Here is a 22,054-nt window from a genome sequence, read left to right as displayed (position 1 = left end):
TGTTCATGCATGCTTGGTTAAATAGATGATGTCAAGGGAATACAGAGAGAAGAAAGTCAGATAACTGAAACAGATAGGAGAGTGGATATGTGGTAAATGGCCACGTAAAGAAAGAAGAAGAAAGTGTTAAGTTCACATGCACTCCTGTTTCTGTTTCTTCAGAGTTGGTATTGTGACGCATTCCATTTGTTTTAGAATTTGCATAACCGCTACAGCAGCCAATGGGATTCAGCCAAAATAGGTGCAACTTAGCCTCGGGGCCCTAGGCGATCAGGTCCGGGTTCCATAATGAATAATACTGTTAGACGGAACGTTGCGCAACACGCAGGTCTTTGTATACCACCTCTGATTCATAACTACTGAAAGCCGCGAAGAAATACCTCTGCCACAAATTGGTCTTTGCAGCAGTAAATGTTTTGCATGTGAAAGATGTCAAAGGTTTATCTGAATTAGAAAAAAATTGTATTTGAACAGGGACAATGTACAAACAAGATTAACCTCGCCTCTGCGGGGAAGATGGAATTTAGCAGGTTTAATTAAAATGTCCAGTTCACAATCCCTGGGCAGGTAAGTCAAATAGTATACCTGTGTATCACAATGTTTCCACTGAAGTTTTGCATCTAAAATCGACCTGCTTGCCTATCGGTTTGTTTCTGTCAGATTGTCTGTCCGTCGGCCTGTCATTCTTTTCCCTTACGTGCATGTCATTTTGGATGTCTACCTCCAGGAGACAAAGTGTGCCTTCTGACCTGATAAAGTCGATATGCATGCTAGCAATGTGCTTCTGAGGGCGCTCAGTGTGCAGACTAAGGAAGACAGAACATGAACGCATGAACAGCCATAGCCCCGGGAGCACGAGTATGGACAGGGAGGAGGATGGAGTTCAGTGAGCTCCTGGTGAGGGATTGTGTGAAGAGCATGGCCAATTGAGAACGATTGACGAACTGAACGATAAAATCATTAAAAATCATTGTTCAACATGGCATGTTGATTGATGCCTATCGAAAAGCACCCCCCCCCCCTCCACACACACACACACACACACACACACACACACACACGCACACACACACACACACACACACACACACACACACCATGCATAAAGTACAGTAATGAATTTTATGCATGGACCATCTTGAAGTAATTTTTTGTTGCTCAATGACCCAAAAGCAACAAGTTTTAAAAGGAATTTGGAATGTGCTGCTGAGAACGTTTTCCAACCATGGATAGCAAGAGGGGAATTCTATGGAGGTGGTGGTGGTGGGGTGGGATGGGTGGGGGGGGGGGGTGAATCAGCCGTTGGAAGACCAATGGGTCGTCCAAAATGGAGCGAAGACTTTGCATTGTCACCAGAAATGACCATCAGTTGTGCTTAATCGGATTCGCCACGGTCCGGCTGATGAAATGAAATAGATCGGAAATGAAAAACAAACAAAACCCAACGTGTGTTCCAAACAGAGTGGCCCCAGTAGCGCGTTGTCGGACGACATCACAGCCCCTACAGTGTAGTTGCATCGTTATCGTTGGTGCCCAGCAGTCGCACCACCAGAGCCACATCCTGACAACTGTACCACCTGGTCCCAATTAAGGGCCCCAACACAACAACACGTCCAGCAGCACAAAGTGTGGCGCGTCAAGAGGTGATGCGTGGTTGGCGCGTCATCCCAGCCAAATATTTTACCCCTGCATCAACAAAAGATTATATTTGGCTGAGACTGCTATTTTGTACTTTTAAGAAAAGTACAAAATACATATTGCGTTGCACTTTTTTTAGGATTATTGTTGTATTCAAAAGTTATGGTCCTCCCCCGAGCCCCACATCATGATGTTAAGGTAGCCAATCCTCAAGCGCTTCTGCGGGGTTCACAACGGGGCGAGCGAGAGAGATGGAGAGATGGGACGTGTGTTCTGGAAACAACACATTTGTTTCCAGTCAGGGCTTCATAAAAAAAGAACACCTATGTAGTTCATAACTGTGACACACACACACACACACACACACACACACACACACACACACACACACACACACACACACACACACACGCACGTACGCGAGCTGTCAATCAAAGGCGATCCAATAAATCGCGAATCCATCAATTCAGCGTCACACAACCTTCCCTGGTAGCTTATAACCTGATAATACACAGATAATACCAAAGTAAAATAACACTGAGGTTCGGGTCGACAATTGAAAACAAACTTAAAATTACCTGTGCGTAAAGAGTCAACACAAACAAGGTGATCCAACCCTGAAATATCCAACTGGTGGTAAAGTTCAATCGCATCGCTGCTGTTAAAGTGGAGGTCGGGTCAACCTTCTACGACCAACTATCTTCCGCCAGTATTTCTTCTTTTACTAGGCTATTTCTCCAGTGAAACTCCTGGAAACTCCTTTTTTAATAAACGTGAGCTTCAGAAGAATCGTGCGCCAGCAGCAGCAGCAGCAGGAGCGGTCACTCAGGCTGGGTCTTCGCACTGTCCAAATGGCATCACTCGCTCCCTCATTCCCAGACAATCACTGACTCTGCGCTCCGCGTTCACCCACGCTTTGTGGCAGGGGCCTGCATGCATATGCTTGTAAAATCGCCACGAGAGACAGAGAGAGAGAGAGGAAGAGAGAGAGGGAAAGGAAGACTCCTCCCATGCTGTACTGAGTGTAAAAAAAAAAAAAGGCATCAATCCATTTTTCTTTTCCTGGACAGCTGCTTTCTGTGTGTGTGTGTGTGTGTGTGTGTGTGTGTGTGTGTGTGTGTGTGTGTGTGTGTGTGTGTGTGTGTGTGTGTGTGTGTGTGTGTGTGTGTGTGTGTGTGTGTGTGTAAGTGCGTGGGTACATACGCCCGTAGATTGAATACACGGGCATGATAAGGTGTGAGTATAGTGAATAAATGTGTGTGTAGGTTAATCTCACTCAGTTGGTGCCTAGCCCGTGTTATATGCATAATGGATTTTTTTTGTATTTTAATAAGCGGTTCCCTCAATTACTATCTCCAATCCCCCACATAGTCACACTTCCTAAAATCCTACAATCTTCAGATAATTCCATTAGATGAACGACGTTCGTTTTTTTGTATATATCCCCATCTGCTATAATCTTCATTTCACTTCATAGGTCTACTTTCCATCCTGGAAATGTAAACACTGCTACGCCCCCCACAGTGCATCCACATCACAATAAAAACGGTGTGCGGTGTGTGTTCCTGGTGCGTGGTGTTGGAATCAAGGAACAGTGCAGGCTACAGAACAAAAACATGGCATTAGCTCCAGGAAATAACCGATCTTCTTTCCTCATAGTCCTTATGGCACTATTGGCCGCTCAGAATTTGCATAGCCCATTACGCGCCAGCGTGGTCGGTCGTGTGTTTGTGTGTGCGTGTGTGTGTGCGCGCGTGCTTGCCTGCATGCGTGTGAACGGGTATTGATGGTAGGAATCAAAAGGCAATATTTTTCATAAGAAGACAGTTATGCAAATATGAAATTCCACGCAGTGTGGGTGCGTATATGCAGGGGGGGGGAGAGGGGGGGGCGGCATAGGTTTTAAGTCGGAATCCAAATGGGAGAGTAGGATAGACCAGAGCGTTCAAATGTTTGTTTTTATGCACTCATGTGAAAACTTTCCCTTCAGGTGCCTGGCCGGACTTAATCTGATTGGATAATAAAGTGTTTGCATAGGTAGTAGGCATTTCAGACTAAAAGCCTCCAGCACAACATATATTAGGTACTACTACAAAATCTTCTGTTCCAATCGTGACTCATGTAGGATTCAGGAATGCTCTTCAATATTCTGTCGTCTTTTGGGTCTGTTTTTTAACAAAAATATAGTCCAGAGTACTACTTTGGTTTGTTGTTGAGAATCCCCTGCAAAGGGTGATTCCAGATGTTTGTTACAACAGGCCCACACACAGACACACACACATGCAAGTGTGAAATACAGACACTCTAAAGTCACGTTGCACCAGCATTTGTGAACGCACCCACACATTTATAAACCTGCTAGAGAAGAACCTTTAAGGACTGCAACGTTTTCCGGTCAAGTTAGGCTCTTAGTGGTGGACTGGAAACCAGAGGAATCTGCCAGCTCATGTTTTATTTGCCCTGGGCCCCCCTCCAGTTTGGACAGAATCCCAGCTGGCCCGGCCCGGTTTGGGTCCATCATAGCCATCTATCTAACATGGGTCAGGTTGACTGTGATGACTGTTCAGTGGCTGTATGAAGAGCAGGGGTGAAGAAATACTAAAGGTCACCAGCTGCATGACATGGGGTCCCACCAGCGAGCACAACGCCAATGATGCTTCATGTATGATGAACAGTCTCGCATCCTTGATTAATCCTCCAGTAACAGTGTTGGCTCAGATCTGATTTCTCCGCTGTAGCCTTGGAAACAGTCGACAATCTGTGACTCACTCCTGTTTTCTTATGACTAAATGCTACCCATTGACGGCCTCCCTGGGCACACTTCGGTGTTCACACACAAACGCACACACACAACAAGCACACGCACGCTTCTAATGCACACTCAAATGCATTCAGTGATCCTGCCGTGATTTGAAAGACCCCATTCATAACATTGGGTCTGGCGAGAGTTAAAAGCAATTTTGTTGTTTTGATACATTGTGGAAAACATTTAACTCCTAATGCAAACCAGCCACATCAGTTCCCCACAAAAAAGCATCGCGCCAATAGACCCATAAAGATATGCACTGGGAGGGAGACACACACACACACCTTCAAATATGTCTTGAGGCATATTCATTATTTGTTCACCTGCAGTTATCAGTGGCAATGGTTAAAGATTAGCTTGGATATGCAAATTATTAAGTGTTGATAGTTAACACTCTTCGTACTACAACTACAGAATTTGTACTCAACACTGGGGCTGATATTGAACAGTCGTTAATGGGTTAGCGGGTTTATGAACCTCATTTGATTGGACTATTTATTTTAAATGTATTGCTATCTGCGAAATTGAATATTTCCTCCAGTGGACACCTTTTTACAACCTTTAACAACTTTTAAGCGGGGAATTTTCTGGACTTTGGTTCCTTGCCCTGGAACAGACAGACAGACAGACGATGAGGCACATCAAAGTCTTTGAGAATAGGTGTGTGTGTGTGTGTGTGTGTGTGTGTGTGTGTGTGTGTTTGACAATAGTTTTCTTTTACTGCCCTGGGACACCTGTCCACACTTCGAGCCATAAACTCAGGGATCAGAACCCAGGTCACCTTTCATCTCTGCCGTCGAGCGAGGAGCCCTGCGACACTGTACATCCCTGTAGACGAATATCTACGTATATGTATATGAATATGTAACACATCCACAGGCAACCTCTCCACCAGGAGAATCAGCGCGGACACGTCTCTTAAGTACACAACGGATCGCCATCATTTATTAAGCCATGACACCAAATTTCAAATGTACAGTAATATTGAGAGCATCCTTGGAAATTCAGTGTATGATACAGTTATTTACGGTTTTGTCTTAAGAGCATGTCCAAAAAAACAAAAAGAAAAAAATAAAAACTGAAATTTGATCAATTAAAAAAATTAAATAAACCAACAAAAATCGATCTTCAGAGACAGAGCAAGACATTCAAGAGGCAAAAAAAATAAAGAACAAAAAAGAAAATCAGATTAGTGTTCGCAATGCATCGCACCCACATTGTCAAAATACGATGAGTATAGGATGGGTGGTACTGCTTATGTATACGACTCCCGACATAAAACCAAAACAAAAGGAATCATTAAAACCAAACGAGTGCAAATTTCTTTGGAGATTGGAATAAAGTATACGTTTCTTTTTTTTCTTCATTTATTAAGACATAAATAAGTTATAAAATAGAAACTCAAACCAAAAGACCAGAGTTCGACTTAAAGGCAAGACAGCATATATGTATATATATATATATATATGTATATATATATATATATATATATTATTTTTTTATTTCAAGTAGCAATACCCCTTGTAGAGGATCTGCTGTTTCCAGGCTGAAATTGTTCCAACACAACTCCCAACATCCAATAGGAATGAACGTGGGCGTGGTTCAGCAGGAACACTCCGATCCAAAATGGCACCCCATTAGACATTGCAAATTAAAGTAGTTCCGGGTTGTTTATTTTCTAATCCAGTATCATTAACCAAATAGTCCTGTTTCCCTGCGCTGAAGACGAGGGACCAGACTGGAAATCAAGAGCTGATGCATGCGTTGACGAATCTTATTCAAATGGGGTTTAATTTTGTTCGGTGTGTGAAGCGCCTGGGAATACAAGCCCCCTTGTTGTCGTCACCGTGGGTGACGCTTGACACTGTGAACACTCCCTCCCCCCCACTACCACCACAGTTTCACTTCACTAAACCGTGGGCATAATCTCTCTCTCTCTCTCTCTCTCTCTCTCTCTCTCTCGTCCAAATGTTTGGGAATTCCGCTAGAGAAGTGGAGTGGCGGAGATAGTGTCGGCCCAAAGAAAACACCCTAACGTAATCAGGTTCAATGTGGAATCCCCGTCAAGGTAACCACCGCTGGATAGGACAGGCTCAAATGTCAATGTCATTCAGGTGAAACTCAAAATGTCTCTCGGTGCACACACACACACACACACACACACACACACACACACACACACACACACACACACACACACACACACACACACACACAGTGTTCTTGCTTTGCCTGTTTTCTCATCTGGAAGTTGAACCAATGTAGAATTTGTTTTTGAGTTGGGTGTTTATGGTTGGACCGGTGTGTGTGTATGTGTATGCGTATGTGTGTGCATGTGTATGTGTGTGCCTGTGTGTGTCTTTGTCTGTGTACGCGTGTTCACAGGATCACTTCTTCCTCTGGAAGACGTTGGCCAGCATGGCGCCCGAGGTGGTCAGCTGACCCATCTTGCTCAGGAACTTGGTCTTGGCGTCCTCGCCCACGAGGCTGGACGCGATGGACAGTGAGCTATGAGGGGTTGGACAAAAAAACGTGATATGAGGCGAGTGCTTCGTAACAGTAGGACCGCTATCAGCAGCAGAAGTTGCTGTGGCATGCGTTTTTCCTCGGAATGCCTTAGCCTGATTCACTTGAGGTGGGGCCCCGCTGTAACAGACAAACAGTTGGTGCATTTCCTCTTTTGACGCTGGCTGGGGTTCAGTGTGTGTGTGTGTGTGTGTGTGTGTGTGTGTGTGTGTGCCTGTGTGTGTGTGGCTATGTATGTGTGTCTTTGGTTGTGTGTGTGTGTCTGTGTGTGTGTGTATGCGTGTGTGTGTGTGCGTGTGTGGCTATGTATATGTGTCTGTGGTAATGTGTCTGTGGTTGTGTGTGTGTGTGTGTGTGTGTGCGTGGCTATGTTTGTGTGTGTGTGGCTGTGTGTGTGGCTGTGAATGTGTTGTTGTGTGTATGGATGTGTGCATGTGTATGAGTATGTATGTTTTTTTACAGACCTCCAACTAACAGCCCTATGCCAGAGTTCCCAGCCAATAGAACCAAACTTGGTGTTTTTCTGTTGTATTTTAAATAGATTCATGTCAGGGTGTACATGCCTTATGGGGCAAATGTAACAATTCTCCAGAGCATTTCAGATGCTGACCCCTTCAGGTGGTACCCGATCAGGGTTTAAAAAAAGTATTAAGGATTACAATAGAATATTTGTGCAAATGGCAGGCAACAACAGTTGGTTCATATTAGCGGGTTTGGGGGGGAAATAAAAACAATAGAAAGGTACTAATGAAAATCATGTTTGTTATTAATCATGGTGATTAAAACTTCTGAGAAACCCGAGTTCATAAAAGTTATTTATAGGACACATCACCCGCCCATACACACAGTGAATTCAAACACGCGCGCACACACACACACACACACACACACACACACACACAGATGTTTACAAGATGGGGGGAATATCTTCTCAAAGTCAAGCAGAGGGCCACATTAAGGCCATGTCTGCTAACTCCCTCATTATGGTTGCCAAACCGACTCTCCTCTATATTTCTCAAAGGCATCTCTCTCTCTTCTTTTTCTTCTCTCTCCGTCTCTCTCGCCCTCCTTCAGCCCAATTTCCCTTTCATTCTGAATCATTTTCTCTCGTTAAATGCCGTCTCATCTTGATGACCTGCAACAACTTCAACCACATCCTTTTCTTTGGCTCTTCACATTTTAGTATTCTTTTAAATGCTTCAATCAACAACTCATAATGGCGGGGTCAACGACGTGGTGAAGGGGGTGGGGGGGGGGGGAGAACTCACCCCTGTGCGTCTCCGATGCTCCGGTTCTCGATCTTGATCTCGCACTCTCTGATCATGGAGCTCAAGATGACCTGGACAGAGAGGAGCATTCAGAAATAACAAACGTTTACTGGACCAGTCTTCCATGCAGGGAATCATTTCATATTCTCAACACGTCCCCAAATACAAGGCTGGTTCTTATGCACCACATCGTATGTAACCACGCTTGACATGTTTGTTCAGTAAATATTGGTGGAGGCCCCTCCGGTAAAAGGCGTGAAGGTGGGTTTTTAAACTCCTGGGCCGTAGCGAAACCCCAAAGTGACATTTCTGTCCCACCTTTCGTTTCATTGGACCGGGGCCAGAATTAATTTATTCTCGTTAACGGAATTGAATGTTGACCTGTGTAGGTCTTAGTGACCTGAAGTCGTTTGCATTAGTGAACTTGCCACTACACCCAGGCCTTACTGAGCGAATGGGTGTTCAGACAGGAAGTGGAAAGTATGGGAATCAGCTGACTTTGAGTTTCCTTTGAGAATGAGACTATCGCACACAAATAGATGTGGAAAATATATAGATAGACTGAGTGCGTATGTGGATGAGTGAGTGAGAGACAATGAAAGTTTGTCGGCCCATTCACACTATAAGTGTATACAGTTTAGATGCCTCTTATGATGCGTCGAAAAAAAATGGCATTGTGGGGAATTATATCTAGCATACAACCTCAGGTGGGGGAAACTGGTATGCGACAAGACGTATTGCCGGTACGAACATCTTCAGAGCATTAAAGGGTCTAGTGTCCAGAGTTTTGTGGCAGAATGGTAGGGTGCATGACAGTGAGTGTGTGGACAGACAGACGGGCAGACTCAAAACTTCTTTCCATGGTTCCGTGCGTGTGTGCGTCAGAGCGCGGGTTTGGTTTTGTGTGTGAGCGCCTGTGTGTGTGTGTGTGTGTGTGTGTCTTCACCTCGTGCTCAGCAGAGAGCTGCTCCATGTCTGCCCGGAGACACCTCAAGCCGGGCAGGAAGTGGTTCACCATCACCTCCTCCGAGATGACTGCACGCAGGTAGTCAAGGAATTTACACAGGGACACTGAAATAGCAGCCCCCCTCCTCCACCTCCACCTCCTCCGATGACAGATTCATTGGACTTTTATTGTGCAGTGACCCTTAAGCTCACGTTTTTCGACGCGAAAAGCAGAATAAAGACACGTCGACACATTTAAACGAATGGATTCCTTTTCACGACCCGATCACCATGAACAGTGCAGCGTCACACTAACGAAAACAGTAACCCGCAGCCACCATCTGAGATCTCTCCCAGTCCAGTCACTGGAGGACGACACAGAGCACGACACAGGAAGCGGCCTCGCTTCCAGCCAGACGCTCCGTCGAGCTTCCAACTAAACATAGACAGATCCCAAGTGAAACCAGCCGTCCATCATGAGCTGATAAGTCGAGGCCAAGCAAAGCAGGGGTCGAATTTCACGCGTCAAATCAAATCGCACCGTTGGCCAATGCGACAACGTGGCACGCCACCCTCTGACTCCCTCGCTGGGACACGGCTACCACGGCTACGGAGGAGATTGGCCTCGCCGCATCGTCCCACCCATCCAGGACCAAAATATCCCGTCCAGTTGTTCTCCCCGTGCTTGGGCTGTAGTGGTGGCGTTTTGGTCCGTTTTGTCGTAGGCCCCATGTTGTTCACAGGGTGTACGGAGGAGGGGGGGGGAAAGGGGGAAGATTTCAGGGCAACGCCGCCATGATTAGAGTGTGTGTGTGTGGGAGGCAGGGAGCGGGAGGCTGAGGTTAGGGCCGCTACCCCTCCGGGGCCACTGGGCGAAAATCACAGCCTTAGGAAGAACCCCCCTACCCCAACCCACCCCACCGCACGCACCAGACATGACCACAGTGCAGCTGCCTGCGCCCTGTGTGAAAGGACGAGCGACAGAGACCGGCTAGAGAGAGCGAGAGCCAGAGAGAGAGCGCGTGAGAGAGAGAGAGACAGAGATAGAGACCGGCTAGAGATAGAGATAGAGATAGAGAGAGATAGAGATTTTTTTAACAAAGATGATTTATGTAGCTCGGACTGCAAGCAGTCACACAAGGTATTCCTAGCCCACACACCGCCGACCCCGGCGACCGCCATTTCCAAGCAATTCACGGGGGCCCGTCATTAATCCTAGACGCAACTATGCCTCCGACAGGGGAGGGTCTTTTTTTTGCTCCCGTAAACACACACACACACAAACACACTCATACACGCACACACACACAAACAAACAAACAAACAAACAAACCGAAAAAACACACACACAGACAGAAAGACAGACAGACAGAACTACACACAGTCACACAAAAGCAGTTTCAACGCAGGAGAAAACGGACGCGTGAAGTGCCCACGTGTAGAGCTACTTCTGCTTCTGCTGGGAAACGGTGAGCGAGGCCTGGAGTTTGAGATTGAGTGAACACACTGGTCCCGCCCCATCGCTCTCATCCTTTCCTCTGCTTCCCCAACCCTGTAATTACCTCTAGCCTCAGAGTGGAGGGAGCTTATTTTTCGCTTTCTCCGTATGCCAGCGGGACATGCAAGCAAGGCCAACACGCATACACATGCACACACACAGACACACTTGACGCACGCACACACACACACACTTGACGCAAACACACAAATATGTGTGCTCACGTGCACTCTTACCAACAAACACACACTCGCAAACACTCACGTGCAGGCGCGCACTCACACACACACACACACACACACACACACACACACACACACACACACACACACTTGACGCAAACATACAAGCATGTGTGCTCACGTGCACTCTTACCAACAAACACACACTCGCAAACACTCACGTGCAAGCGCAAACACACACACACACACACACACCATCACCGGAGTCGACCTACAACCACTGACCTTTTCGGGTATGAACCGGTCAGATAAGTGCAAAGGCAGTTATTCTAAAATAAAACCAAAGAGCTCGAAACCCTTGAAAAGGGCCCCTGTGACTCACTAAGAAACCAGCATGCCGATGCGGGGCCAGCTCCTGGATGGGCTCCTAGTGAGATCTTTGGAAATACATTGTTCCACTTGACGTGCAACGTACTCCTGGGAGATGTGGCCGGATTACAGCCTGCTTGTTTTCCCTCCCTCCGTTCTCTTCAGCTATGCGCGGTATCAAATTGCTACGCTAACGAAATGGGAACAGCATTGAGGTCCGGCTGGAGAAAATGAAATGGAGATCGGCTTTAGATATCCTTTCAGACTTGGAGATACCTCCAAGGGCAAATAGATAGACCTGAACCACGCGTCTTCCTCTATCAGGTAGGAGAGTCTGATTAAAAGTGTGTCATGGCCAAAATGACTCAATGCCACACATCTGTTTTATTGTCCGACCAGAAAGTACAAAAACAGCTTACGAATCCAAAAGTACCACCCGAAATGAAAATCTAATAAAAAGACAAAAATAGAATAATTAACAAAGAATTGAACGAGTGCATATTGCAGAAAGAAACTTGAATAAAAATAATTTCATACATTTTGAGCCTTGACCTTATGACCTACGACCTGTGGAAGGATACAGCAGCAGGAAAGGGCGCTGTAGGCCTCAAACAGCTGGGTGGCGATGTCTATCCTCTTGACCTCCACCGTCTGGCTGTTGTTACCCAGCGCCAGCTTGTGCAGGTGGGGCAGCACGACTGGTGGAAGGGAAAATAACAAGGTCTCCATAATTCATCACTGTGTGCGTGTTCCATTGGTTAAACAACCAATTTCACTTTGGCGTATGATAACGTGTGTGTGTGTGTGTGTGTGTCTCTGTGTGTGTGTGTGTATGTGTGTGTCTGTCTCTGTGTGTGTGTCTGTCTGTGTGTGTGTGTTGCTCTGTGAACATTTGCAAAAAGCATATTCATGTCCATCTCAAAGTCAGCTAACCAACTATTTCTTGTAAACACTCAGGATTGGAGGGGTGTGGGTTTGTAGCTCTGCCTTAAAAAACATCATGAGAAGCAAATCACTGATTCCAGTGGTCCATCACCATAACAGTGTGTGGGTCATCTTGAAGTTATTGGGGGTGAGCTGGATTGTGCAGAGGCTATAGACATTCTGACCCTCTGCGTTCGATCCCCCCATGTCGGCTCCCTGACCTGTAGGCAGTCCCAGGGCGAGACGCCCCGCTGCCTAATGGCAAGCCTTCGGATGAAAAACAGAGTCCCTCCGGACGAAGGCGTCTGCAGCGCCTCGCGTGCGTCAGTACTCACACTCGTCTCTGAAACGCGGCTCTGCGTTGGGGCCCACGCGGCCGAAGGTCCGAATGATCTCCATGTGCAGGGAGTGCTGGTCCTGGTACTGGGGATCCTCCAGGAAGGACTCCAGCTGCATCTTCACACGCTCTAGCAGCTAGCGGCACACACGCGCGCACACACGGACACACAATAAAGTACAGTAAGTAATACACAGGATAGTATACAGGTTAGGCTGCTCGGACTCCCAACCAAAAAGATACTGGGTTCGATCCCCAGCCTAACCTTTAGGCACCCTAGAGCCGGATAAGATGCCCATCCCAGGCGATGCACCTTAATCACACGCGTCTGCAAGTCGCTTTAGATACGTCCCTAACCAAAGAGCACGCAGGGATTTGTAAGGTGGGCGACTGGGAGGCGGGCATGTGTCGAGGCGGCGCTGCCTACCTCTTTCTGCGTGACCGTCTCCATGATGGTTCCGAAGGCAGGGATGGTGGAAATTCGGACGGAGCTGAGGAGCAAAGCGTTCCCACACAAGTCAGTCAGTCCCTTGTACGCACGGCTAATGTGCAAAACCGCACGCTCACTTTATCTTCTGCAGGAGCTCTATAGCTGTTGGCCACCCAAATTGATAATGTGTGTGTTTTCCTTTCTTATTTTCTTTTGTAAATCGTTCTTGGGAAATTTAATCATATTTGAACTGGTTGAACAGACTTAATGCTTTTTTTCCGTTGTGCTCTGAGCAAGCCTCATCGACCAACAAAATGTTAACGCTTTGTAGCATCCATCGATGAACAACGTCACGATTTCCTGCGTATTTAAATCAACAGCTCTTAGAACCCGCAGAGCAAGTGCGTTACCAGAGATGGCATCAAATAACAAATCATCCAACACATATTCAACATCACAGCTCAATTACACTATGTTAACGGATTATGTAGATTGTCATTCCATTGTCAGTAGGGGCCGGGGCGGGTGGTGTTGGAGGGTGGGGGGTTGGAGACGGGAAGGGATATGAGAGGGGATTATTACATCAGACAGGCCAGCTGTCTTTCTATTTATTCTCTGCACCTTGAACTCTAATAGTTTTGATTCTAGTACTAAACGCAGATTTAGATAAAAGAGGAAAAGATTAGATATAGATTATCGCTGTCATGGGAAATAATTGAATGGGTTTTATTTCTTTGATTTAATTCAATAAATAATATATGTCTGTGTTTTCATTTATTTAATCAATTTCTTACATTTAAAGGTTTTGAGACCGGAAGTGGATGAAGTGCGCTGTATGACCTACATTCACAAGTATACAAGCACATCCGATTTATAAACACATCTTTGAAGGTTCTACAGCTGGGGCTGGCTTCTGACACCACCCTTTGTGAGGTACAGGACCCTCATAACACGATCAAGCTCCACTCTCAACTCTCCGCTGTACTCGACCGGTTGGGGCACATCACTATCTTCATCTAGCGTTAGCTGCTAGGTGGTCTGTGAGTGTACGACAGAGCTGTGATGCTCCTCTTGGAAATGGGTTGGTGATGGACGTTTGTGTGTTGTGTGTGTTTGTGTGCGACATGAGTGTGGGATGAGGAGGAGGAGGAGGAGGAGGAGGGAGGAGGAGGGGGGAGGGGGGGATGGGAGGCATTTCCGTCCAAACAGCACTGTCAGGTAGAAGAAGTAGGAGAAGAAGAAGAGCTGGAGGAGGGTGCTGTTCTGCTGGTCGGGGGGGGGGGATAAGGGTGGGGGGGTAGGGGTGACTCACAATTCGGGACCGCTGCACAGCGTTATGAGGGCCGGGGCGGCCCGGCGGTCAACTAACGCTTCGCTCATGCCTCGGAGAATCAACTGCAAACCCATCACAACGCAGGAGGGAGGATGAGCGAGAGAGAGAGAGAGAGAGAGAGAGAGAGAGAGAGAGAGAGAGAGAGAGAGAGAGAGAGAGAGAGAGAGAGAGAGAGAGAATGGAGAGAAGAGAGAATAGAGAGAGTAGAGAGAGAAAGAGAGAAGAGAAAAGAGAAAAGAGAAAAGAGAGAAGAGAGAGAGAGAGAGAGAGAGAGAGAGAGTGGAGAGAGAAGAGAGACAATAGAGAGAGAGGAGATAGAGAGAGGAGAGAGAAAAGAGAGAGAGTGGAGAGAGGAGAGAGAGACAAGAGCAGGAGGTAGAAACACACCGACAGACAGACAGTTAGGGACAGAATGTGAGAGAGAGAGACAGAAAGTAAGAGAGAGACAGAAAGTGAGAGCAAGAGTAAGAAAGAGAGAGGGACAAAAAGAGAGAGAGAGAAGGACACAGAAGAGGGAAAAGGGGGGAAATGGGATACAGAGATAGATTGACCATAAAAAGGATGTGGATAGGTTGCAGTATGACGACATACAGACACACAGACAGTGAGTGGGAGAGAGAGAGAGAGAGAGAGGGAGGGAGACAGTGGAGAGAGGTTGAACACAGCTGACCACCAATAGTTTAACGATGGCTAAAAAAAGAGGAGGTCCCTGTTAAAGAAGGAGTGGGGGTGGGGACAGAGAGGAGAGGAGGAGGAGGAGGACTCACAGATGAGCATGCACTCGAGCAGCGAAGCGAACTTGCGGGCGCACAAGTGTCACATCGGACGGACCACGAAGCCACGACAAGGACTGACGGTGCTCACGTCGCAGACTCATGCATGCGTGCGTGTTAGTGAGTTAGTTTAGGAGGAGAGCGACGACAATGGGGGACCACACACGACCAAAACCTCCCGAGACCACGACGCAAATCGCCGACCACTTGGATGACTTGGTTTCGACCGCCAGTGGGAACTGCAGTAGCCCTCCGAGCCCCGTGCCCAGAGACGTGCTAGCATTAGCATCGACTAGCGTGGATCATGCTAAGTTGGCATCATGAGCTTTTGTGAACGTTAGCATGATGCTAAGCTGTGGTTCCCCTTAAAAATCGGCGATGGCGTCATCTCAGTCAGTGATCCATGGCCTTGTGGCGTCTCTATGCAACACGGGAGGTGAGGTCGCGCGTTGCCATGGCAATTTTCTCGACGGGGCGGCCCCAACAGCGGAGGGGAGAAGGGGGAGAAGAGAAGAGGTGCGGCGTGGTTGTTTTGATTTTTTTTCCCGTCGTCAATTTTTTATCGTGGGGGTTGGTTGTTGACGTCGATCGCCGTGGTTTCCACTTACATTTCCGGGTCGGAGGACAGAGTGATGAGAGCCGGCACCACTCTCTGAGCAACCAGCGTCTCATTCACCCCCTTCACCAGCAGCTGAGCGGATTGGACAGAGCCATCCGTGATGTCACAGAGGTGGGCGGGGCATTGGGGCAAGAGCGAGCGATGCGCCGCCGACAGATAAGGAGAGAGAGAGAGAGAGAAACAAAACCAAAAAAAAGAATAACAGAAGAAGGGAGAGGGGAGAGGGGGCAGGGGGGGAGGAAAAAGAACACAAAAAAAAGAACAAAAAAACGGAAGAAAGTGATAAACAATGACAAGATTTTGTAGCAGCAAGGCACGGTATGGCGTCACATGTATCAAGCAGGAGTGTGTACACACACAATCACACACACGCACGCCCACACAAACACACACACTCATACACAGACACAGATGATCAGCAAATGGCTATACTTCACAAATGATGCAACATGGTGGCCGGTGAACATGAAGCGGGACGCTGCTGCCACAGACTCCAATCCCGGGTCGCCAACAATGTCTTTGTGTTAACAGCGACACCAAGGACTTAAGGCTTAGTTATGGTTCCACGTCGACACAACGCAATGAGGACGCAGTCGTGAACCTGTGTTGGTTCTGCGTCGGGTTTTAGTTAGCGGACCAATCACAGCCCTTGCTGCGTCGCCTTGACCCAAGGATTCAATTTTTTGGAGGTGCACGTCATTCCCTTGCGGTGGACGCAAGAAGGGTCCGCAAGGACGTAATTGGTCCGTAAACCCCCTTGCTTTGCACCGACTTGGAACCATAACTAAGCCTTTACGCCAGGGGCTATGACCTGGAATGTGTGGCAGGAAGGCCCCCCCATGGTCAACCCACATGTAGCCGCCACTATACAGATGGAGAGTGGAAGGTGTGGAGTGCGAGGAGAGGAGGGGGAAGGGAGGGGGGGGGGGGGGTTTACTTTAAATACAAGAACAAGAGTACGCCACCGTCACTCCTCTTTAACACTAGGGTGGGGTTTGTTTAACACAGGAACCGGTTCCATTTTCTACACCCGGACACACACCGTGAGCCTGTGAAGGTTCACGTTCTCTCTGAAGAAGATTTAGGCCTATTTGGAAATTTAGGGGAGGGCCAATCAGAAAAAGGAGGCAGGCTTTAGTTGGTAGAAGTGGAACCAGGGTGCACATCGGGACATCAGGGGGGGAAAGCGGTTTGTAACCACATGTAACGCGGGCAGACAGATGCTCATCATCAACAACATGTTAAAAAGCAGCGATAGCAGGCAGAGCTAGCACATAGAAAAGGAAAAAAAAGATGTTTTTCATTTGTATATTATTAGGCTTTACGATCATATGCATTCAGTTACATTTATCGCTATCTTATTTTTAATCACAAAAACACATGACGGAAAAGAATTTCATTAAAAAGCAGTATGGACAAAATGGAGTAAGACTTAAATAATCAGGGCTAACCATGTGGATCTTAGCAATGCCTAGCATCGTCCCCAGATCAAGGAACAATAAATGGATGCATCACAATGTCAATGTTGGTTAATTTCAAACTGTATTACAGCTGCAGAATCATGATCAATGTGTTGGGTCTAATTGTGTGTGTGGGGTACCTTGAGCATATGTGTGCGTGGGTGTATCTGTGTGTGTGTGTAAGCGCATGCATGTGCGTGTGTGGTACCTCAAACATGCGTGCATGTGTGTGTGTGTGTGCATGTGGTACCTCAAACATGCGCGCGGCGGTACACCGGACCAGGGCCGAGGTGTGGACGACCCCGTACCAGAGAACGGTCAGCAGCAGCTCATGGTAGGCTGGGTTAGCCCTGAGAGAGAGAGAGAGAGAGAGAGAGAGAGAGAGAGAGAGAGAGAGAGAGAGAGAGAGAGCGAGAGACAGAGAGAGAGAGGGACAGAGGGGGGAGAGAGAGAGAGAGAGAGAGCGAGAGACAGAGAGAGAGAGGGACAGAGGGGGGAGAGAGAGAGAGAGAGCGAGAGAGAGAGCGAGAGACAGAGAGAGAGAGGGACAGATAGAGACAGAGGGAGAGAGAGAGAGTGGGAGCGAGCGAGCGAGAGAGAGAAGGCCAGAGAGAGAGCGACAGAAGGCCAGAGAGAGAGAGGCACATACAGACAGGAAGATACAGAGACAAACAGAGAGAGAGGGCCAGAGAGAGACACATAAAGATAGACAGAGAGCGAGATAGAGACACACAGACAGACAAACAGACAGACACAGAGACAGAAAAAACAGAGAGACACACAGAGAGAGAGATTAACATAATCATTTCATCCCGAGTGACTGTCTGCATTCAATAAAAATGAATAAAGGTATAATATTCGTAGTACTGTAATAATACTGTCGGAGTGATTCTTAAGAAAGGTGTCTGTCTGCCTGTGTGTGTGTGGCTCACCCCAGCTCTACGAAGGAGGCCTTGAGGCTGTCCAGCGGGGCGTGGGACAGGGACAGGGTGGTCATGACGTCCTCCAGGAAGCCCACCAGGAGCTTGCGGTCCTCCTCCTGTGAACCGGACACACCGCGGTAGCACAGCGAGCTACGCTAACACAGCGAGCTACGCTAACACTCGGAGACGCAAAGTTTCACAGAGTCAAGTATATTTGGCATGTTTAGCCCAAAATGGACTGGCTCCGCTGCTCTTTCAACGCTTTTAATGAGCCATCCACAGAAGATCTACCAGTATTTCATTGAGTTTTGCGTTGTGTGTTTAGCGTGTGTTTAGCGTGTGTTTAGCGTGTGTTTAGCGTGTGTTCAGCGTGTGTTCAGCGTGTGTTCAGCGTGTGTTCAGCGTGTGTTTAGCGTGTGTTTAGCGTGTGTTTAGCGTGTGTTCAGCGTGTGTTCAGCGTGTGTTTAGCGTGTGTTTAGCACTCAGACCTGGTTGTAACACGTGAGTACTCCCGTGGCGTAGATGGGGACGGTGGCCTTGGTCAGAATCCCGTTTCCTGTTGACGCGTCTGAGAAAAGAATACAAAGAAAATTAAATAAACAGATATGAACAAATTAAGGATGAAACATAATCTGAAGTTTTTTTTTCGTGGTCCCGGCAGTTGAAGATAAGACTTTAATTTCGAAATTCCTACAATGATCCCCCATATGCATTTGAAAGCGAGGCTGCCTTAAAGCCATTTGATTCGCCCGGCCACAAGAGCAGCATGCTGATCCCTTGGCAGCAGAGAGTCTTTTACCAGAACCTCGCCTGGAACGAGACAGGAAAGGGGAACACCCATAGAGGACTCAAAATACTTTGTTGTCAACAATGCTGGCCCACCAGTGTCGATTTCACACACACAAGTCATGTACAAGCATTATTGTGTCTTTGTATGTATGCAAGTGGTTTGTGCTTGCGTGTGTGAGTGTGTGCTTGTGCGTGAGAGTGTGTGGGACTCATATAGTGCACTTACCAACATTCTCTTCAGAAAGCCTGAGGATCTCTTGAAACTGTGGTTTAACCTGAAAGGTTGAGAAAACACATCTGGAAGATCAAACTTTGAAGGATACCAAATCATTTCAGTACTTATACCCTCCATTACTTAAGTTTTATGGAAGATTTGATGATTATCAGAGAACTTCCAAACTATTATAAATGTCCATTAATAATGTCCACACATTACATAAATTCACAATTTCCCACAATATACATCTAAGATTTCTGTTCCAATGTTCAGGGAAGCAGGTGCCAAGCCTTACCTTAGTGTTGGTGAAGATCTTCCCGAAGGTCCGACACAAGCGCCAGAAAAAGCGGGAGAACTCGTGGACGCAGGTGGATGAGGTCACATTGATGCGCCCCACGATCTCGATGAGCTGGGGAAGACTATGGGAAGGACACAGGAAGGAGAGATAAGTCTATTGGCCTGTGTCCAAGCTGTTCTGGCTTCTGACAGACAGTCAATTCAGTATCAGCACTATTTAAAATCCACATATAAATAAAACTTAATAGTTCACGTGAAGGGTAACTGATGTTCTTGATTATTAAAATATTATTACAGTAGCTCTTTTCCCCACTGCCATTGTGAAGAACTACTGTTCCTTGTAAATGTTAGTTTTTTTCCATGTCATTTAATTTATTGTGTGTGTGTGTGTGTGTGTGTGTGTGTGTGTGTGTGTGTGTGTGTGTGTGTGTGTGTGTGTGTGTGTCTGTGTGTGTGTGTGTGTGTGTGTGTATGTGTGTCTGTGTGTGTGTGTCTGTGTGTATGTGTGTATGTGTGTCTGTGTGTGTGTCTGTGTCTGTGTGTCTGTGTGTCTGTGTGCCTGTGTCTGTGTGTCTGTGTGCCTGTGTGTCTGTGTGTCTGTGTGCCTGTGTGTCTGTGTGTGTGTGTGTGTATGTCTGTGTCTGTGTGTGTCTGTGTGTGTTTCTGTGTGTCTGTGTGTGTGTGTGTCTGTGTGTCTGTGTGTGTGTGTGTATGTCTGTGTCTGTGTGTGTGTGTGTGTGTGTCCGAGGGACACTCACAGCTGGTTGACCACCCAGAGCAGGCTGTCCCAGCCCGTGGTGCCCTCGTGCTCCAGCTGGTGGTCGTAGAGGGCCAGCAGCACGCTGACCGTCTCCCGGCTGCCCACGATGGTGGCCACGTCCTGCAGGGGGGAGGCTGGCCGGGGGAACCGCGTCACTGGGGAGGGGGGAGAGGGGAGAGGGAGAGGGGAGAGGGGAGAGGGAGAGGGTGAGGGAGAGGAGGGGAGGGGGGAGCGGGGAGAGGGGAGAGGGCAGAGGAAGAAGAGGATAGAGGAAGGAGAGGAGAGGGGAGGGGAGAGGGAGAGGAGAGGGGAGAGGAGAGGGAGAAGAGGGGAGAGGAAGAAGAGGATAGAGGAGAGGAAGAAGAGGAGAGGGGAGGGGAGAGGGGAAGAGGAGAGGGGAGGGGAGAGGGGAAGAGGAGAGAGGAGCGGAAGAAGAGGAGAGGGGAGGGGAGAGGGGGAAGAGGAGAGAGGAGATGGAGAAGAGGAGAGGGGAGAGGAAGAAGAGGAGAGGGGAGAGGGGGAAGAGGAGAGAGGAGAGGGAGAAGAGGAGAGGGGAGAGGAAGAAGAAGATAGAGGAGAGGAAGAAGAGGAGAGAGGAGGGGAGAGGGGAGAGGGAGAGGAGGGGAGAGGGGAGAGGGAGAGGAGGGGAGGGAGAAGAGGATAGAGGGGAGGGGAGAGAGGAGAGGAAGACGAGGAGAGGGCAGAGGGGGAAGAGGAGAGAGGGGAGAGGGGAGAGAGGAGAGGGGTGAGGGGGGCGAAAGGAGGTGGTGGAGGAGGTAAAGGAACACGACAATCGAGCGTGAGCATGCATCGTACATGAAGGTTGACAAGACAAACAAGTGTGGGAGATGTCGTGGGAGATAAAGCCAGGTGGATTTGAGCCACAGAACCCAACGCTTCCGCGAGTGCTTTCAGATACTGATCCTGGATCAGTGGGCGCTCAACCATTCCCTGAGTCATCGTACAGAGGACTGTATTCACAGTAGAAGAAAAATAGAATTCCCAATGGAGGAATCAGAATGATTCATTCCGAGATTGTGAAACGCTCATCGATTTAACATCTGTAGGGAGGGATTTAACTGTCAACCCCTGCGTTTTTTGACTGATTATTTGTAATCTCGGGCATAGTTCCGACGATGCGTGCGACTGTATGACCCTACGCATGCTTGCGCTGGCGGTACCCTCTATGGCGGGGACGTCTCCGTGCAGCTTGGCTCTGCTGGTGAACGGCGCGTTCTGCAGAACCACCGCAAACAGCGGCGGGATCAGCGACTGCAGGGCCGACAGGTACATGTGCAGCTTGTGTTCGTCCAGGCCGTGCTCGCCCTGCTGAGGGAGGAAGAGGACGGATTCAGCGAGATTACCGTCGCACACAAGATGATAATCAGCCACATAAGGCCTTGGTTTTTTTTTAACGAGTTTTTCTGTTTGAGGCCAGACATGTACTCAAAGCAGACTATTCAACATGGATTGGATCGATTTGCTATGTGTTTGAAATGACACTGAGGCTGAAGGTGGACAATATCAAAAAACTTTCAAAAATGATATGCAAAAAACAATAACTATCGTTCTCAACATGTACACAATACGCTTGAACGGGCCCACTGTACATTTCATCAAATACTCTTTATCGACATGATATATACAGGCGTGGGTTCAACTGCAGCTTGGGTCGTGATGTGGCTAAAACACACGCAAAGACGTACACGCACACACACACACTCACACTCACACCCACCAGCAGCAGCTTCTCGATGCGCGTGAGAAGGGAAGGGATGAGGGTGGTGTGCAGGATGCCCAACTCGGTGGTCCAGGCGGCGAAGGCGGGGATGAAGACCTGGTGGGTGGCACTCACCACCCTCTCAGAGGGGTCGGCCAGGGACAGCAGCATGAGCTCCAGGCCCTGAGAGAGGGACACACACACACACACACACACACACACTCAAAACACGCTTCAAAC

General features: G+C 48.0%; 2 protein-coding genes across 15 annotated transcripts in view; both read right to left on the bottom strand.

Moving 5' to 3' along the window:
• The window catches only part of tnfrsf11a (tumor necrosis factor receptor superfamily, member 11a, NFKB activator), a 15,852-nt gene extending 13,309 nt beyond the window's left edge, over positions 1 to 2,543 (bottom strand). Inside the window, exon 1 of the mRNA XM_079754499.1 lies at positions 2,217 to 2,543. Coding sequence (XP_079610625.1) covers positions 2,217 to 2,291 — 75 coding nt within the window. The 5' untranslated portion in view covers positions 2,292 to 2,543. The remainder of the gene's footprint in view (positions 1 to 2,216) is intronic.
• A 2,819-nt stretch (positions 2,544 to 5,362) lies between these two features.
• Positions 5,363 to 22,054, bottom strand: part of relch (RAB11 binding and LisH domain, coiled-coil and HEAT repeat containing) — a 38,275-nt gene continuing 21,583 nt past the window's right edge. For 3 of the 14 annotated variants that reach the window (XM_079754410.1, XM_079754421.1, XM_079754422.1), the window contains 15 exons: positions 21,827 to 21,997; positions 21,255 to 21,420; positions 20,093 to 20,249; positions 19,333 to 19,456; positions 19,047 to 19,095; positions 18,520 to 18,599; positions 18,041 to 18,147; positions 17,359 to 17,458; positions 15,638 to 15,720; positions 12,921 to 12,984; positions 12,492 to 12,630; positions 11,814 to 11,930; positions 9,185 to 9,273; positions 8,239 to 8,309; positions 5,363 to 6,952 (listed from right to left, as the gene is read on the bottom strand). In XM_079754410.1, coding sequence (XP_079610536.1) covers positions 6,832 to 6,952; positions 8,239 to 8,309; positions 9,185 to 9,273; positions 11,814 to 11,930; positions 12,492 to 12,630; positions 12,921 to 12,984; positions 15,638 to 15,720; positions 17,359 to 17,458; positions 18,041 to 18,147; positions 18,520 to 18,599; positions 19,047 to 19,095; positions 19,333 to 19,456; positions 20,093 to 20,249; positions 21,255 to 21,420; positions 21,827 to 21,997 — 1,638 coding nt within the window. In that variant the 3' untranslated portion in view covers positions 5,363 to 6,831. Of the gene's footprint in view, positions 6,953 to 8,238; positions 8,310 to 9,184; positions 9,274 to 11,813; positions 11,931 to 12,491; positions 12,631 to 12,920; positions 12,985 to 14,235; positions 14,319 to 14,364; positions 16,916 to 17,358; positions 17,459 to 18,040; positions 18,148 to 18,519; positions 18,600 to 19,046; positions 19,096 to 19,332; positions 19,457 to 20,092; positions 20,250 to 21,254; positions 21,424 to 21,826; positions 21,998 to 22,054 lie in introns of those variants that run through there. The other 11 variants (XM_079754419.1, XM_079754411.1, XM_079754420.1 and 8 more) reach the window with 9 other exon arrangements.

The sequence above is a fragment of the Pollachius pollachius genome (assembly GCF_949987615.1).
Source record: "Pollachius pollachius genome assembly, chromosome: 17".
Lineage (NCBI taxonomy): Eukaryota > Metazoa > Chordata > Actinopteri > Gadiformes > Gadidae > Pollachius > Pollachius pollachius.
Note: the sequence above shows the minus strand (reverse complement) of the source record. Positions and strands in the feature narration are given on the sequence as shown.